Source organism: Nyctereutes procyonoides, unplaced genomic scaffold (assembly GCF_905146905.1).
Source record: "Nyctereutes procyonoides isolate TBG_1078 unplaced genomic scaffold, NYPRO_anot_genome, whole genome shotgun sequence".
NCBI classification, from domain to species: domain Eukaryota; kingdom Metazoa; phylum Chordata; class Mammalia; order Carnivora; family Canidae; genus Nyctereutes; species Nyctereutes procyonoides.
Genome location: NW_026575131.1, coordinates 51,500,576 through 51,517,817, shown reverse-complemented (window position 1 = coordinate 51,517,817; position 17,242 = coordinate 51,500,576). Strand labels below are relative to the sequence as shown.

General features: G+C 40.1%; 2 protein-coding genes across 2 annotated transcripts; both read right to left on the bottom strand.

The window, feature by feature from the left end:
* Positions 1–1,281: 1,281 nt before the first annotated feature.
* Positions 1,282–2,235, bottom strand: LOC129522214 (olfactory receptor 7E24-like). Its single transcript, XM_055344346.1, has one exon. It carries the CDS (start codon positions 2,209–2,211, stop codon positions 1,282–1,284), a length of 930 nt encoding a protein of 309 aa, XP_055200321.1. The 5' UTR covers positions 2,212–2,235.
* A 3,139-nt stretch (positions 2,236–5,374) lies between these two features.
* On the bottom strand, positions 5,375–14,538 carry LOC129522212 (olfactory receptor 18-like). Its single transcript, XM_055344345.1, has 4 exons — positions 14,453–14,538; positions 10,794–11,790; positions 7,917–7,975; positions 5,375–5,597 (listed from the first exon to the last, which is right to left on the bottom strand). The coding sequence occupies exons 1-4, from the start codon at positions 14,536–14,538 to the stop codon at positions 5,375–5,377; spliced, it is 1,365 nt and encodes a 454-aa protein (XP_055200320.1).
* Between the last annotated feature and the right edge of the window lie 2,704 nt (positions 14,539–17,242).

The window sequence follows — 17,242 nt, the reverse complement described above, 5'->3', positions numbered from 1 at the left end:
ATACAGTCCCTGTGTTGGGCTCTGCACCACTCATGGAGTCTACTTAAAAATATGTACATATAACTGACCAAGATCATTAAGGCATAAAAATGTATTGGATATTTTGGTCCTTAATGTAGGATTTATTGTTTTATTTTTTTTATTTGAGTTCAATTTGCCAACATATAGTGTAACACCCAGTGCTCATCCCGCCAAGTGTCCCCCTCCATGCCCATCACCCAGTCACCCCAAACCCCCGCCCACCTCCCTTTCCACTACCCTTTGTTCATTTCCCAGAGTGAGGTGTCTCTCATGTTTTGTCGCCCTCACTGATATTTTCACTCATTTTCTCTCTTTTCCCTTTATTCCCTTTCACTATTTTTTATATTCCCCAAATGAATGAGACCATATAATGTTTGCCCTTCTCCGATTGACTTATTTCACTCAGCATAATAACCTCCAGTTCCATCCATGTCGAAGCAAATGGTGGGTATTTGTCGTTTCTAATGGCTGAGGACTATTCCATTGTGTACATAAACCACATCTTCTTTATCCATTCATCTTTCAATGGACACCGAGGCTTCTTCCACAGTTTGGCTATTGTGGACATTGCTGCTAGAAACATCGGGATGCAGGTGTCCCGGCGTTTCATTGCATCTGTATCTTTGGGGTAAATCCCCAGCAGTGCAATTGCTGGGTCATAGGGCAGGTCTATTTTTAACTCTTTGAGGAACCTCCACACAGTTTTCCAGAGTGGCTGCACTAGTTCACATTCCCACCAACAGTGCAAGAGGGTTCCCCTTTCTCCACATCCTCTCCAACATGTGTTGTTTCCTGTCTTGTTAATTTTCCCCATTCTCACTGGTGTGAGGTGGTATCTCATTGTGGTTTTGATTTGTATTTCCCTGATGGCCAGTGATAATGTAGGATTTAGATCCTCCTAACAAATAGGGGAGGGGAGATTATAGGAAAATAACAAGAAACAGAGAGCTGTGATTATTTTGCAAAGATAGAAACAAGACTGCTCATGACCAAGAGTCCTGGGCAATGCATAAAGAAACTAAGAGGGGTATATGGATATATGCATAATCCTGCAGGGGCTATGATTTAAGTGGAGAATCCAAAATAATCTCCCAATTCCATTAGAACTATGCTAACAGGAAAAATTGTGTAAGTGTAAAGCAGAGATCCATAAATGTACATATACCATGTGGCTGCAGATTCAGAATTTCTTGTTGTGCACCTTTGATTTGCTGTATTTTCCAGTTCTATGAACCAAAAAGAATAAGATATATGCTGAGATTAAGCTGTTATGCTTATAATCCCCCACAGTGCCCTCTTGATGTCCCTGTTCCTCAGGCTATAGATGAAGGGGTTCAGCATGGGAATGACCACAGTGTACACTACTGAGGCCACTGCATCCTTCCCGGGGGAGGGGGAGATGGATGAACCGAGGTACACTCCAAGGCCTGTTCCATAAAATAAGCAAACAACTGACAGGTGGGAGCCACAGGTGGAGAAGGCTTTGTACTTCCCACCTGTAGTTGGGACTCTCAGAATGGAGGAAGCAATTCTAGTATAAGAACAAAGGATCCCTGAAAGTGGAATGCCACCAAAAATGGCACCAATAAAATAGATTAGTATGGTGTTGATGGAGGTATAAGAGCAGGCAAGGTGGAGAAGTTGAGGTGCATCACAAAAGAAATGATGAATTTCCACATCTGTGCAGAAGGTAAGTTGTGACACCATCAAACAGTGAATCTGAGATTCCAAAAGGCTGCTGAAAAAGGACACCAGGATCAACAAGCCACAGAGGCGTGGGTTCATGATAATTGGGTAGTTCAGGGGGTGACAAATGGCCACAAACCGGTCATAGGCCATCACAGCCAGGAGTAGATTGTCCAAACACCCAAATAGAAAATAAAAGGACATCTGAGTTAGGCAGCCTGCATAAGTGATAGATTTGCTGTGTGTTTGAATGTTCACCAGCATCTTAGGGACTGTAGTGGTGCTGAAACCAATGTCAGCCAAGGACAGGTTGGAAAGGAAGAAGTACATGGGGGTGTGGAGGTGGGAGTCAGAGCTGACGGCCAAGATGATGAGCAGGTTCCCAAGCACAGTGACCAGGTACATGGTCAGGAACAGCCCAAAGAGGAGGGGCTGCAGTTCTGGATCATCTGAAAGGCCCAGGAGGAGGAATTCTGAAACACTTGTTAGATTCTGTGGTTCCATGCAGGTGAGCCACCTCTCGAAAAAGAAGAGGGTATTGAATAAACAAAACAAATGTGGAGACCCTTGGCTAAGTGTGCATATTTTGAGGCAAGCAGTTCACAAGTAAAGTATTCACACTTGAGGAGCATACATCCCATTACCTTCAGCAACATTTCTCAATTATAAACTCTTTTTAGAACGCTTTCCCTATTGGTGTCTGGGCTATTCACCTGTTTCTATACATACCCACTATGAAGACATTGAACCAAGAATGCTACAGAAACATATACATATTTAAACATAGATAAACGTAGTTATATTTGCTTCAGAACTCATATTTGTTACCAGTAAAATTTGGATTTTCTTGCTTTCCTTTCATGATCCCATTCCCCTACACTTCAGTTGCCCAAAGGCAAACACTGTCATGGATGTGGTAGGCATATTTTCCATAATAATAGTATTGGTTTATATTTCATAAATAGTTTTCTTTAAAATTTACATAATACTGTAATAATACATGTATTGTGTCCTGAGTTCTCATTTACCACAGTAATGTGTTTTAAGTGTCTCTATGAAGAATATACATCTATTTCCAGCACTTCAAATGAAGCATAGTCTTTTTTATTTGAGGCATAGTATTATCCAAAAGATGAACTTTGTTTTCTTTTTAATTTCTCATTACAATTTCCCTAATAAAATTCTTGTGCCCACCTCCATATTACACAAGTGAGAATTTCTATAGTATATAGGCATAAAAGATGAAAGAATTACAAAAATCAATATATGTATAATTTTCTATTAATTACCTACATTGGACAACCCCGGGTGGCTCAGCGGTTTAGCACCTGCCTTCAGCCCAGGGCGTGACCCTGGAGTCCTGGGATCGAGTCCCATGTCGGGATCCTTGCATGGAACCTGCTTCTCCCTCTGCCTGTGTCTCTGCCTCTCTCTCTCTCTCTCTCTCTCTCTCTCTCTCTCTCTGTGTGTGTGTGTGTGTCTTAAAAAAATTACCTACATTTATTTTCCTAATAGAAAGCATAGTCCAAATCAATTTCATGATTTTATTGTCAGGGTATAGAATCAGAAAGTCTGATGAAGCCTGAAGTCTGTGTTACAATGGTCTTTTCATGATAGATCCATGTGAAAATTCCTATCTTATATCAGGAGTAATATTTCCATATCACAGATTTCCAAAATAGGCTGTAAAATGCATTACTCTCCATTGAAAATCCTATGATCTATAATATTCAATCAGTAAAGACCCCTGTAAACCACTTACCCCATTTCCCTAATTCACAGATGAACTCATAAAATCCCAAGAGAAGGAGTTTGTTGCCCTGTTTCTGTTTGCTTATCTGGGGCTAAAGTATATTTGAAAAGGAAGCAATCAGGCTGCCCCTGTGGCTCAGTGGTTTAGCGTCGCCTTCAGCGCAGGGTGTGACCCTGGAGGCCCGGGATCAAGTCCTACATCAGGCTCCCTGCACAGAGCCTGCTTCTCCCTCTGCCTGTGTCTCTGCCTCTCTCTCTCTCAGTGTCTCTCTGTGTCTCATGAATAAATAAATAAAATCTTCAAAAAAGAAAAGGAAGCAATCATTCCACACTGGTGGAGTGCACAGAACCCTGGGATGGAACTAAATGGGATCAGACTAAATATGGAGTATGTGTCAATGTATGTCTCAATCCCTCTGCTGGTATCCCTCACCTAGAAATGGGGATAACAGCATCCATTTCAAGATACATGTTGGCACCAAAAAGAGATTTGCACCCGATAAATATTCAGTCATGATTTTTAAATCAGAATTTGCACTGTTCTTTGGAATGGTGGGTTTATTGATGAAATCCTAAGAAAGGTTTAATGACCTTTATTTTGTTATATATCAGAGCGGTAGAAGCCTATCATGTCCCAGGAAATCCATTCAATAATGGGTGGAAATTGGGGTTCCTGGGTGGCTTGGTTGGTTAAGCAATCAACTCTTAATTTCAGCTCAGGTGATGATCTCAGAATTGTGGGATGAAGTCTATCTCCCTAACCTCTCCTTCTCTAAAGAAAAAAAAAGTTGGAAATCCAAAAATGTGCATCAGTGCATGCAATAAGATTTACTTCTCTTCTATTTTTCTCTCTTTTAATTTTCATCTTTATGACAATCTCCAGTAATTTTTAAATAATTAAACATAAATTCTATTAAGTGGAAAATGATAAGTCTCTTAGAAAATCTGTGTCATAGACACACACAAGCACTGTTTTATCTTTTATGTAGATCTATGAAACGTCATTGGCAGGAAAAGAAGCACCCGGGATCTCTGGGTGGCGCAGCGGTTTGGCGCCTGCCTTTGGCCCAGGGCGTGATCCTGGAGACCCGGGATCGAATCCCACATTGGGCTCCCGGTGCATGGAGCCTGCTTCTCCCTCTGCCTGTGTCTCTGCCTCTCTCTCTCTCTCTCTCTCTCTCTCTCTCTCTCTCTCTCTGTGACTATCATAAATAAATAAAAAATAATAATAAAAAAAATAATAAAAAAAAAGGAAAAGACCACCCAGTACATGGAAGCCATGCTGTCTATGCTCTATTTCTGAGAACCAAAGAAGGGTCTATTCAATATTCAACAGAAATCTCTGCTGTTCTTATAGCCTACTCTGTGCCAAGCAAAGTAAGCTCTGGGAAATCAGAAATAAATGTGATTTAGTTGTTTCTCTCCAAATACTCAGTACCTACCTGTACAAGGACAAAAAAAAAAAAGTTCTCTCAGGACCTAGGGAAAATCGAACCTTCCGATCACAGGATATTTTAATTGGATACATGGTGCTTGATAATGACAATAATAACAACAATAACAACAATACCTAAAATTTACCTTGCCTTTATTATATGCATCCCTTACATATTTAGTCACATGTTTAGTGCTTATATTAATCCTTACTCAGTGCAGTTGTATAAACTGGCTTAAAGATATTATGAACTTGCCCAGTTTCATACAGATAAAAAGTAGAGCAGATAAGATTCAAAATTAAATAGTGGGTCTCTGAAGTCCATGCACTGAACTTGTTTGCTTTGTTTTCTTGTACTTCATAGAGTTTAAGCAGAAGTCCAGAGGTCTTTTCCAAAACTGCTAAAATATATCTTTGAACAGTTTATTATTTCCTAACTAAGAATGGAATCTAACATCCTGACTATATCTCCCTTAGAGATCAAGGGTGAGGAATGGAGGAGGAAATGGAATATGAAGCAAAATCTGAGAGCAGGGTCAGTAAAGCGAGCTGCCCTGGATTGTCGGGAGCTGATTCGTTATGATCTCTACCTTCATCTTGGCTATCTTTTCTATAGTTGACACAGCAGGTGATTGACTGCTCTCTGGTGTCTTCTACCATGAATCCCTCAAAAGAGAAGAGCACAGCGAGTGGAGGTCTCTTGCTGGAGTAACAGGAAAGAGATGTACAAATTGGGTAGGCAGGAGAGAACACTGTCTAAGTGCCCTGTGACCAGTCTCACTGTCTGCATTCAAACCTGATTTCATCCCCTGTCTACCCCAGGACCTAATAAAACTTAAAAAGCTTCTGCACAGCAAAGGAAACAATCAACAAAACTAAAAGGCAACCTATGGAATGGGAGAAGATAGTTGCAAAGGACATATCTTTTTTTTTACATTTTTAAAATTTAAATTCAATTTGCCAACATATAGTATTACACCCAGTGCTCGTCCCATTAATTGCCCTCCTCATTGCCCATCACCCAATTACCCTATCCTCCCACCCACCTCCCCTTCTGGAAAGGACATATCTGATAAAGCGTTAATATCCAAAATATACAAAGGAATCAGAATGCTTTAGCCTGGGACACGTGGGTGGCTCAGTGGCTGAGCATCTGCCTTCAGCTCAGGGCATGATCGTGGGGTCTTGGGATCGAGTTCCGCTTCGGGCTCCCTGCAGGGAGTCTGCTTCTCCATCTGCCTATGTCTCGGCCTCTCTCTGTGTCTCTCATGAATAAATAAATAAAATCTTTTTTAAAAACACCTTTTTAAAAAAAGGTGGGTTGAAGACAAAAAATAAAATCAGGTGAAAAAAATATTGTGCTCCTATCCTTAACTGTGAGATGATGATAATGCATGTTGCTGTCTTTCAGGGGTGGTAATGTGTATAAAAGGTAGCAAGCTACATAGAAAATTTATGTATCTGGGGATCCCTGGGTGGCTCAGCGGTTTAGCGCCTGCCTTTGGCCCAGGGCGCGATCCTGGAGTCGCGGGATCGAGTCCCACGTCAGGCTCCCGGCATGGAGCCTGCTTCTCCCTCCTCCTGTGTCTCTGCCTCTTTCTCTCTCTCTCTCTCTCTCTATCATAAATAAATAAATAAATAAATAAATAAATAAATAAATAAATAAATAAATAAATCTTTAAAAAAAAAGAAAGAAAGAAAATTTATGTGTCTGGCACTTGGAGTCCCAAGGTAAAAGTTTGTGGTTGCTGATATTTCCATCATCACCATCATCATCACCTTCATGATCATTTGGAGGATTTAGGGGACAGTTAAGAAGAACCCATTTCCTGCTCTGATGGGGGAATATGCCCAAGGGAAATAGAACTAGTATGGGACAAAAGTAGAAATCTAAATAAGAGTTCTAGGATTCCCACCAGAACCAACAACATTAGGTCTTTATAGGGCTGTGAGCTGATTCTTTGCATTTTGGTCCCCTCCTTTCTGGCTATCCCAACTGTCCCAGTGGTCTTGAGGAGGAGGAAACAAAGTTCTCCCAGTCCCTCCCAACATATTTGCTACTCAGTGGGATGTACTGTGTCTCTGCTGGAGCAGGACTGAGGAAGACAGATCAGGCTGCCTGTCCCCTACCTGGAGCTGGATGAGGACAGAGGCTTTGTTTCCAGGACTGGCAGGAAGACAAATGCAAGTATGTGTCCCCTGGAGCAGACAGCTCTGCGAAGAGGAGACGCATGTATGGAGACCACTGAACTGGAACTGGCAACTAAAAGGCTGGAAAGCACAGATTGTTTACCGTTGCTTGGCCTTGAGGGCTCGAATTATGGTACATAATTAGCCAGATTGGTCTGCATTCTCCCAGTCCCCAAAGATTTGCTGTTACTAGTGGAAAAGGAAAAAAAGAAAAGTGAATGTACCAGAGGGGGTGGTATCTAGACCTGTCATCTTCTCAGGAAGAAGTGACCTCTACTCCTCACTTCTGACTTCCAAGTTACCTACCTCATTGTAAAATTCAGACACATTTGTTTTTCAACTACAGAAAGCAACATATGACTTTAATATCTGTACAGCCATTGACTTAATCATGTAATTTAGAGAGAATTAGGTCTTTTATACCAAGAATCTTATAGAATTTCTGTTTTCTCAGTTAAAATTTATGTCTCTAAGGATAACTTTCTAATTTTCTTTCTATAGTCCTGGTTTGGGTTTTGGAATTTTATGCATTGGAGACATATGTTTTTTGCTGTTTTGAAAGACAGCCCAGGTTCTAATTTTTCTGTCTAGTGATGAATGTTATTATATTAGACAATTATTTATTTTTACATATTTACTTTACATATTTATATTTACATGTTTTACACATTTATCTGGTGACTTAAGAGTTGGCTTAAATACTTCAGGGGTTCTCAGAGATCTCTACATTCAAAATGTGGGTCAGAGATGTAATCATCTCAAGGCTTGACTGGAAGACAAACTCAGAGCTTGATTTCTCATTAATTGATATGAAGAAAATTTCAATATTTACCCAATTAAATTGGGTATGAAAGAAATTGTGTTAATTATGTGTGTGGGCATAAATAACAGAGGAAAATTTTAGAGAGCCCAAATGACCAAATGACAGGAGTATAGAGAAGGATCAGAGGAGGTGGGAGTGTTGAGATGTTTTAGAATGCTTGAACAGGAGGAAAATCTAGTATTAAACTGAAGTCACGGAACACCTGGGTGTCTTAGTGGTTTAGTGCTTGCCTTTGGTGCAGGGTGTGATCCTGGAGTCCCAGGATTAAGTCCCATTGGGCTCCCTGCATGGAGCCTGCTTCTCCCTCTGCCTATGTCTCTCTCTCTCTCTCTCTCTCTCTCTCTCTCTCTCTCTCTCTCCTCTCTCTCGTCTCTCATGAATAAATAAATAAAATCGTTAAAAATTAAAAAAAATAAACCAAAGTCATTTTGGAGCAGAAAGAACCAATCCAATACGAGGTTCATTGTCAGTGAAGCTGGTAGGCCATTTGACTTAGTATAAAGGCAGAGCAAATTGAACTAGTTATTAGGCAGCTTTTCAAAACGCACAGATTGCTACTTCAGAAATTATATGTAGCATCTATAAAGGAAATATTGATATGTATATGGGTTCCTGGGTGTGTAGCAGCAGACAGAAGGACCCAAAGTCAGATTGATCATGATAGAAGAGAAGGAACCATGGTGACAAAGTGGAATCCTAATGAGATGGTTACTAGTAAAAGAAAAATCTCCCCTTTGCTGAGGACATGGTCCTTTGCTACCCTTGAGTAATAAAAATGAAGATAGAGTTAAATTTATCCATAACTTAGGTAACTTAGCAATCTACAGGCACAAAAGAACCACACAGCCACCAGAAATTTCACCACTACTTGAAACGTCAACTGTATCCCCTTGACTAAGATATATCATTACAAACACCTTTTTAACCTGAGCTCACTTTGCAATCTCCCCCATTGAATCTCACAACGTAGCTTTATTCCCCATATTGTGATTTATCAGTCAGAATTCCGTCAAGAAAAGAGAAACCACACTACTTATTTAATGAAGGTAATTTTAGTATAGGTAGGAGTAAATGCTTATTGAAAAGTGAAAGGCACAGAAGAAAAAATGTGGTAACAGAGCCATAGTTGCGGGATATAGTGACAACACCATGGGCTAAGAGGTTGGGGAAAAAAATTGGACATTAGTGCATGTGATCTTTATTACCATTATTAAAGAAAAGCCAGGTGGAAAATCAGAGCAATGGTTTAAGGATTCCCAGCCCCAACCACAGCATCACAACTTAAAGTATAGAAAGGTAAGTTTGGAGCAGAAAACAACAGCTTATTATTCAGCACAGTGAACCAGCTGTAGAGTGTGGAGGGAGAAGATATGTAAAAAAAATATTACCTAGAATATGAGGGGGAAAACCACATTTGTTACTGCTATGGAATACTCTTTCATGTCTCCTCCTTTTTGATCTCTGATCACTTTGAGATGTTCAGGGTCTGACACTGAACACTAAAAGACCCAACAAATGCAAGTTATCTTTGAATGAAAGGTCTGACAAAATTCAATAGTCCTCCACCTTAGCTGCTCATTAGACCCACCTGGAGTGCTGGTAAAAAAACTTCACGTTCTTTTTACTCTCAAGTCCAATTGAATCTTAATCTGTGGTGGTGGGACTCAGGCATGAGGATTTTTAAAGTGTATCAGACGCTTCAAACATGAAGCCAAGGTTGAGGACCAGTGACATACACTCTCTCATACAACCTGCATCAATAGATTTGATCAAAGCCAAAATCTTATGGGAGATAGACATGACAATGAAAATGGGTGAGAATTGTGCATACATTTTATTTTTTTAATTTTTTTGTAAATTTATTTTTTATTGGTGTTCAATTTGCCAACATATAGAATAACACCCCCCAAAAAAAATAACACCCAATGCTCATCCCATCAAGTGCCCCCCTCAGTGCCCGTCACCCAGTCACCCCCACCCCCCCCTCTGCCCACCTCCCCTTCCTCCACCCCTAGTTTGTTTCCCAGAGTTAGGAGTCTCTCATGTTCTGTCTCCCTTTCTGATACTCATTTTTTCTCCTTTCCCCTTTACTCCCTGTCACTATGTTTTATATTCCCCAAATGAATGAGACCATATAATGTTTGTCCTTCTCCGATTGACTTCTTTCACTCAGCATAATACCTTCCAGTTCCATCCACGTCGAAGCAAATGGTGGGTATTTGTCGTTTCTAATGGCTGAGGAATATTCCATTGTATACATAAACCACATCTTCTTTATCCTTCAATGGACACCGAGGCTCCTTCCACGTTTTATTATTATTTTTATTTATTTATGATAGTCACACAGAGAGCGAGAGAGAGAGGCAGAGACACAGGCAGAGGGAGAAGCAGGCCCCATGCACCGGGAGCCCGACGTGGGACTCGATCCCGGGTCTCCAGGATCGCGCCCTGGGCCAAAGGCAGGCGCTAAACCGCTGCGCCACCCAGGGATCCCCTCCTTCCACATTTTAAAAGAGAGTTGTGAATTTCTACAGGATGTCTGGGTCATAGGTGACAAATACAGAAGATTCCATAGGTTTAATAAGATTCAATTGTGCAGTGATTTTGACGTACATAGAGTCCCAGAATACTCCCCTAATTCCATCAAAGATGTGCCAAAATAAGTAATATTTAGATGTGACAAATCAAGAGGAATGGAAACCATGAGCTACAAAAATTATGTGACCAAAGGGGCATGCTTGCCAATTCCATATGTTTGTTTTTGCAATTATTTCTAATCAACAGACCAAAAAAAGAGTCCAAGAATTAAGACTGGGCTGTTCGTTGTTTTTTTTTTTTTTTTTTTTTTTTTTTTTTTTTTTTTTTTTTTTTTTAAGACTCAGCTTTTCTGTTGAGGAGCCTCTGCAAAGCCCTCTTGATGTCCTTGTTCCTCAGACTGTAGATGAAGGGATTTAGCATGGGGACAATGACAGCATACATTACTGAGGCCACTGCATCCTTTCTGGGAGAATGTGAGATAGTAGAACTGAGGTACACCCCAAGACCTGTTCCATAAAATAAGCTAACAACTGACAGGTGGGAGCCACAGGTGGAGAAGGCTTTGTACTTCCCACCTGTGGATGGGACTCTCAGAATGGAGGAAACAATTCGTGTATAAGAGAAAAGGATCCCTGAGACTGGAATACCACCAAAGATGGCGCCAAGAAAATACATGAATATTTTACTGGTGGAAGTATCATTACAGGAAAGCTTGAGGAGCTGAGGAGGGTCACAGAAGAAATGAGGAATTTCCACATTTGTGCAGAAGGTAAGTTGTGACATCATGAGGCAGTGCAGCTGAGAGTCCAGAAGGCTGATTAAAAAAGATATCAGAATGAGCAGGCTACAGAGGCGGGGGTTCATGATGACTGGGTAGTGCAGAGGATAACAAATGGCTACAAACCGATCATAGGCCATCACAGTTAAGAGTACACTGTCCAAACATCCAAAAAGATTAAAAAAAGACAACTGAATCAGGCAGCCCACATGGGAGATGACTCTGTTGTGAGTTTCAATGTCCAAAATCACCTTTGGGACTGTGGTAGAAATGAAACCGATGTCAGCCAGGGACAGGATGGAAAGGAAGAAGTACATGGGGGTGTGAAGGCAGGAGTCAGAGCTGACAGCAAGGAGGATCAGTAGATTCCCCAGCATGGTGACCAGATACATGGACAGGAACAGGCTAAAGATTACAGGCTGCAGTTCTGGATCTTCTGAGAACCCCAGGAGGAAGAATTCCAGGACATCTGTTAGATTCTGGGGTTCTGTGTAGCAGAGACAGCTTTTGAGAAATAAATGAGAGTTTAAATAAAGGAAACAAGTATACTGGGATCTGTCAGTGTGTCTATATTTTGAATTCAAGCAATTCATAAATAAAGTATTCACATTTGAGGAAAATTTAGCAAAATTTCTCAGTTGTAGCAATACATTCTTCCTAGAACTCTTTTCTCATATTTTGGTCCATTCACCTGTTTCTATGTGCATCCACTTTGGAGAGACTGGGAGAAAGAAATTAGAGGGACTAGGATACTTGGAGATTTAAAAATCCATAAACACTCTAATCAGCTCCCTCCTTTAAGGGAAACAAAAGTAATAAGAAATATCCTTTTCCCTCAAAAATTATTCTAATTAAAAGACACTAATAAGAAGTCAAAAGTACTTTATTTTATCTTGGGAGGACTGGGTGGCTCAGTCTGTTAAGTGGCTGCCTTTGGCTCAGTTTAAGGTCTCAGAGTCCTGGGATAAAGCCCTATCTCGGGCTCCCCACTGGGGCGGGAGGGTGCCTTCTTTTCCCTCCTCCTCTCCCTCTCCTTCTGTCTCTCTTCTTCTGCCCCTCCTCCTCCTCATGCTCTCTCCCTTTCTCAAGTAAATAAATAAAATCTTTTTTTAAGTACTTTATTTTATCCAAATGCAGAGAAATTAATTCCCTTGACTTGGACTATTTACAAATACCCTATAAGAATTTTGCAATAAAGTGACTCTATTTTTTGTGTGTGATATTTTATTGCTAACAGAGTTTAAGACATACTGCTCTCTTTACCCCATCAACTCAACATCTGGGCTAGTTTATAAGAAAACCTGGGTCTTGGGGTGCCTGGGTGGCTCAGCAGTTGAGCGTCTGCCTTTGGTTCCGGGCGTGACCCTGGTCCCAGGATCGAGTCCCACATCTGGCTACCTTCAGGGAGCCTGCTTTTTCCTCTGCCTGTGTTTCTGCTTCTCTCTGCGTGTCTCTCATGAATAAATAAATAAAGTCTTAAAAAAAAAAAAAGAAAACCTGGGTCCTCCAGTTATAAGGTAAATTAGTTCTGGGGATGTGATGTATAGCATAGTTAATATTGTGTTTCATATTTGAAAGCTACCAAGAATAGATCTTAAAAGTTCTGTATGTTGGCAAATTGAACACCAATAAAAAATAAATTTATTATTAAAAAAAGTTCTCATTATAAGAAAAAAATTTTGTAACTATGTATAGTGATGCATATTTGCTAGACTTATGATCATTTTGCAATATGCCTAAATTTTGAATCATTATGTTGTATACCTGCAACTAATATAATGTTATACATCAATTATATTTCAATTTTAAAAAATCAAGGAAGCAAGCAAGCCTAGGTTCTCCCTCCTTTGGTGACAGTGAAACATTCAAACCTCACAAGCACATATGCAGGAACTCTCACGTTAAACTCACACTGTAGACACAATAAAAAACCCAAGTGAGCCACATTCCTTGAACTCTTGTGCCATTTCAGACTAGTTTAGAAGGCCAGTTATGCTCTCTCTACAAGGGAGATCTTCATATGAGGAATAAAACTTTTTATATCTTCTTATATGTGTGGCATTCCCAGCCTCAACATCCAAGCCAAATTTTGAATAGATGTCCATCCTATTTCTTCAGTGTCTTATTTGGTTCAATGAGTGGGGCATGAGACAATGACCATCACCACACAAGGTCTTTCTTCTCTTGCTCTGGCTTGCTCACTGTCCCTGCTGCCTACTGGCAAGCATGAAGTATGCACTCTGGATAGCACTGCACTGTGATGCATTTCTTAAGCCCTTCCGATCCTTTCTTATAGATCTAAATGACTTAATTTGGAAGTTTCAATAATTACTTGGCTGTTAGAGACAAAAGAATGGGATTGGGTCTTTTCTTAATGTGGCCCTGGGTCTTGTGTCTTGGTTCAGACCTGTCTTTGAACGAAGCTGTGACTGACACTAGGGGTTTTTTGTTTGTTTTTTTTTATCTTTAAACTTAAAATTTTTATTTAAATGCGATTAACATACAGGGTATTATTAGTTTCAGAGGTAGAATTCAGTTATTCATCAATTGCATACAACCCCCAGTCACTAAACTCATATCTTTCAATAGTAACTCTGAACGTGAATGGGCTTAATGACCCCATCAAAAGGCGCAGGGTGTCAGACTGGGATAAAAAAAGCAGGACCCATCTATTTGCTGTCTACAAGAGACTCATTTTAGACAAAAGGACACCTACAACCTGAAAATAAAAGGTTGGAGAACCATTTACCATTCAAACGGTCCTCAAAAGAAAGCAGGGGTAGCCATCCTTATATCAGATAAACTAAAATTTACCCTGAAGACTGTAGTGAGAGATGAAGAGGGACTCTATATCATACTTAAAGGATCTACCCAACAAGAGGACTTAACAATCATCAATATATATGCCTGAATGTGGGAGCTGCCAAATATATCAATCAATTAATAACCAAAATTAAGACATACTTAGATAATAAGACACTAAGGTTAAGGAAATGCTCTTACCCTGACTGATTGTGTGTTTCAAACAGACATTGACCTCTAAGGGTGCTTAGGGGAAAGAATATACCCAGTACAAGATCTAGGTCCATTGGGTGGTTGCTCATGAAGGAATGTCATTGGAGGGGAGAAAGAAGGAGACAGAGACTGAGAAATAGGGAGGGAAGAAGAAGAAGAAAAGCAGTCATCATGTGTCTTGCCGAGGTCTATACCCCTAAAACTAGGCTAGGACCTTTCAATACATCTGCTGCTCCTGTTGTCCACATCTTTGTTGCAACAAAGATCCAAATCATCAGGGTTATAGAGAGAAACATCCATAGCTCCCCACCCCCACCCTGTAGCACAGTAAAGGGGTTAATTCAAGCCTGATTTAAGCACAGGGTATATTAACCCTATGAAACAATCATCATCATGGAGGAGGTCTCTTACCCTGAAGACACTAGTTGAAGCTCTCTGGAGAAAGAAATGTACAAATATGAGCAGGATAGAGAGGACCTCCCTTGAAATAGATCCAGTGACAAAAAATGAAGAAAAAAAAGAAAGGCAACTGACCCAACTGGAAGTCTGAAATGTATTAAAAGAATTTATAGAACAAAAAATAGAAATGTGCTAATTAGCTTTTACATCCTTTCAACATAGGTTCTTAATTAACTTTAATGTCCTGCGCTCATGTGAGTGATGCATATGGAAGCTAGAAATGATGTTGGAGGAGAACAGAATTCTGAATGAGAACTATGAAACCCCCAACACGAAAAAGAACACAAACTTCATAGGTCTCTGAGCTGAAACTTTGCATATTGCTGCCTTTCCATCTGGCCAGCCCCACCTCATCTAGCTGGTAAGAAAGCAGTTCCCAGCAGGCCATCTTCCATCCACCATCTCCCTGGGCACTCAGTGATCTGTGTATACCTCTGCTGGGTCATGACTAGGAGTTTGGATCCCCTCTTCTTTCCTGCTTGGTGAATGATGATGGTTGAGGCTTTTTCTTCAGGACTGGTAAGAAGACAGACTCAGGCATGAATCCTGTTGTGCAGATGATGACTCTGGGAGATAGTATGTGGCCTAACAGTCCTGGCACCCAGAAGGGCTGAAGGCACTGTCTAATTATTTATTCCTGCATGACCTTGAGAGCTCAATGCACAGAGCTCATAATTAACAAAATTGGTCCATATTATCCCAATCTCTGAGGATTTCCTAATAAGAGAAGAAGAAAAAGAGAAAAGTGAATGCATTTAGAAGGGTCTGGGCAGGGGTACCTGGGTGGCTCAGCATTTGAGCATCTGCCTTTGGCTCAGGACATGATCCTGGGGTCCTGAGATTGAGTTCTGCATTGGGTTCCCTGCAGGGAGCCTGCTTCTCCCTCTGCCTATGTCTCTGCCTCTTTCTCTCTGTATCTCTCATGAATAAATATTTTTTTAAAAAATCTTTAAAAAAAAAGAAGAGTCTGGGCATTCCTCTTCTTAGAAGAAAGCTCATCTGTACACTTTGCTAATGACTCCCAGTCTTGAGGATCTTAATATAAAGTACAGACTCTTTTTTTTTTTCAATTTAATTTATGACTTTTTGACTTTGGCATCTGCAAATCCATTATGTCAATCACATACATTAGGGAGAATTCAGTCTTCTATAACAAGAATCATAAATTGTTATCGTCTTCTGAGTTAAGACTTATGTCTCTAAGAGGAAATTCTTTTAAGTTTTTTCCCTTATTTAAATGACAGCCCAAGTCCTAGTTTTTCTTTCATTGATGTGTGAACATTAGAATATTATTAATTTTTATATGCTTATTTATATCTTGCTACTTCTCTTAAATAAACAAAAGTGTCTAACAAGACTGCAATCAGAGTCTACCATTTGACCACAAATGGCAATACTACTTTCCCACTCAACTAGGTTCTTTGGCTATTATTCAGCTTTGCAATAATGGATATGAAAATATATAAATGTAGTAATTTTTATTGGATGGTAACTTCCCACTAACTGCTTTGGCTTCATTATCTGTCCATTTCATGCCTTTCTCTAATATCAATGTTCCTTATCAATGTAGTTGGTAGGTGATCTACCTCAGAGATAAAAGGCAGGGTAAACTAAACTAGTTGTTGGACAGGTTTTCAGAGAACCAAGATTACTACCAAAAAACTACGTATGATACTTCTAAAGAAAGATGGATACTCATTTTGAAGAACCAAATGGACCCCAAAGACTGATTTATCAATGACAGAAGACAAAGAAGCATGGAACAAAGTGAAGTCCTAAACAGGCCGTTACTAGAGGAAGAAAAGAGCCCACCTTTGCTGATGACACAAACTTTTGCTGCTGAGGATTTTTTTTTTTAAAGAAGGGTAAAACACAATCTATTTATTTTATATTTTTAAAGATTTTATTTATTTATTCATGAGAGACACAGGGAGAGAGAGAGAGACAGAGACACAGGCAGAGGGAGAAGCAGGCTCCATGCAGGGAGCCCAACGTGGGACTCGATCCCAGGTCTCCAGGATCAGGCCCTGGGCTGAAGTGGCACTAAACTGCTGAGCCACCCAGGCTGCCCAAATTACAATCTATTTGTGATGAAATTCATGACTTAATAATCCTCAGATACCGTTAGAGCCACCCATCTACTGGAAATATGCTATCAGTACCTAGATCTCAGTTGTACACTCCTAACAAAGATATATATTTAAAACCACCTTTATTTTATGAGCTCATTTTGCAATATTCCAACTCACACAACTCATAACACACCTTTCTCGTCATGTTAATTTAACATTCAGAGTTTATTAAAAGAAAGAAAGAAAGAAAGAAAGAAAGAAAGAAGAAAGAAAAGAAAAAGAAAGAAAGAAAGAAGAAGAAAGAAAGAAAGAAAGAAAGAAAGAAATCAGAGGCACCTGGGTGGCTCAGTCCATTAAATGTCTGATTCTTGTTTTCAACTCGGGTCATAATCTCAGGTCATGGGATTGAGCCCCCCATTGGGCTCCATGCTCAGTGTGGAGTCTGCTTAAAATTCTCTCCCTTTCCCTTTGCC

Coding starts and splice junctions, on each gene's coding strand:
- LOC129522214 (XM_055344346.1), bottom strand. CDS start 2,211: ATGGAACCACAGAATCTAACAAGTGTTTCAGAATTCCTCCTCCTGGGC.
- LOC129522212 (XM_055344345.1), bottom strand. CDS start 14,538: ATGGATGTTTCTCTCTATAACCCTGATGATTTGGATCTTTGTTGCAAC. Junction 11,791..14,452: donor AGCAGCAGATGTATTGAAAG/GTCCTAGCCTAG, acceptor TTCAAAATATAG/ACACACTGACAGATCCCAGT. Junction 7,976..10,793: donor TGCAGAGGCTCCTCAACAGA/AAAGCTGAGTCT, acceptor TAAAATTTTCCT/CTGTTATTTATGCCCACACA.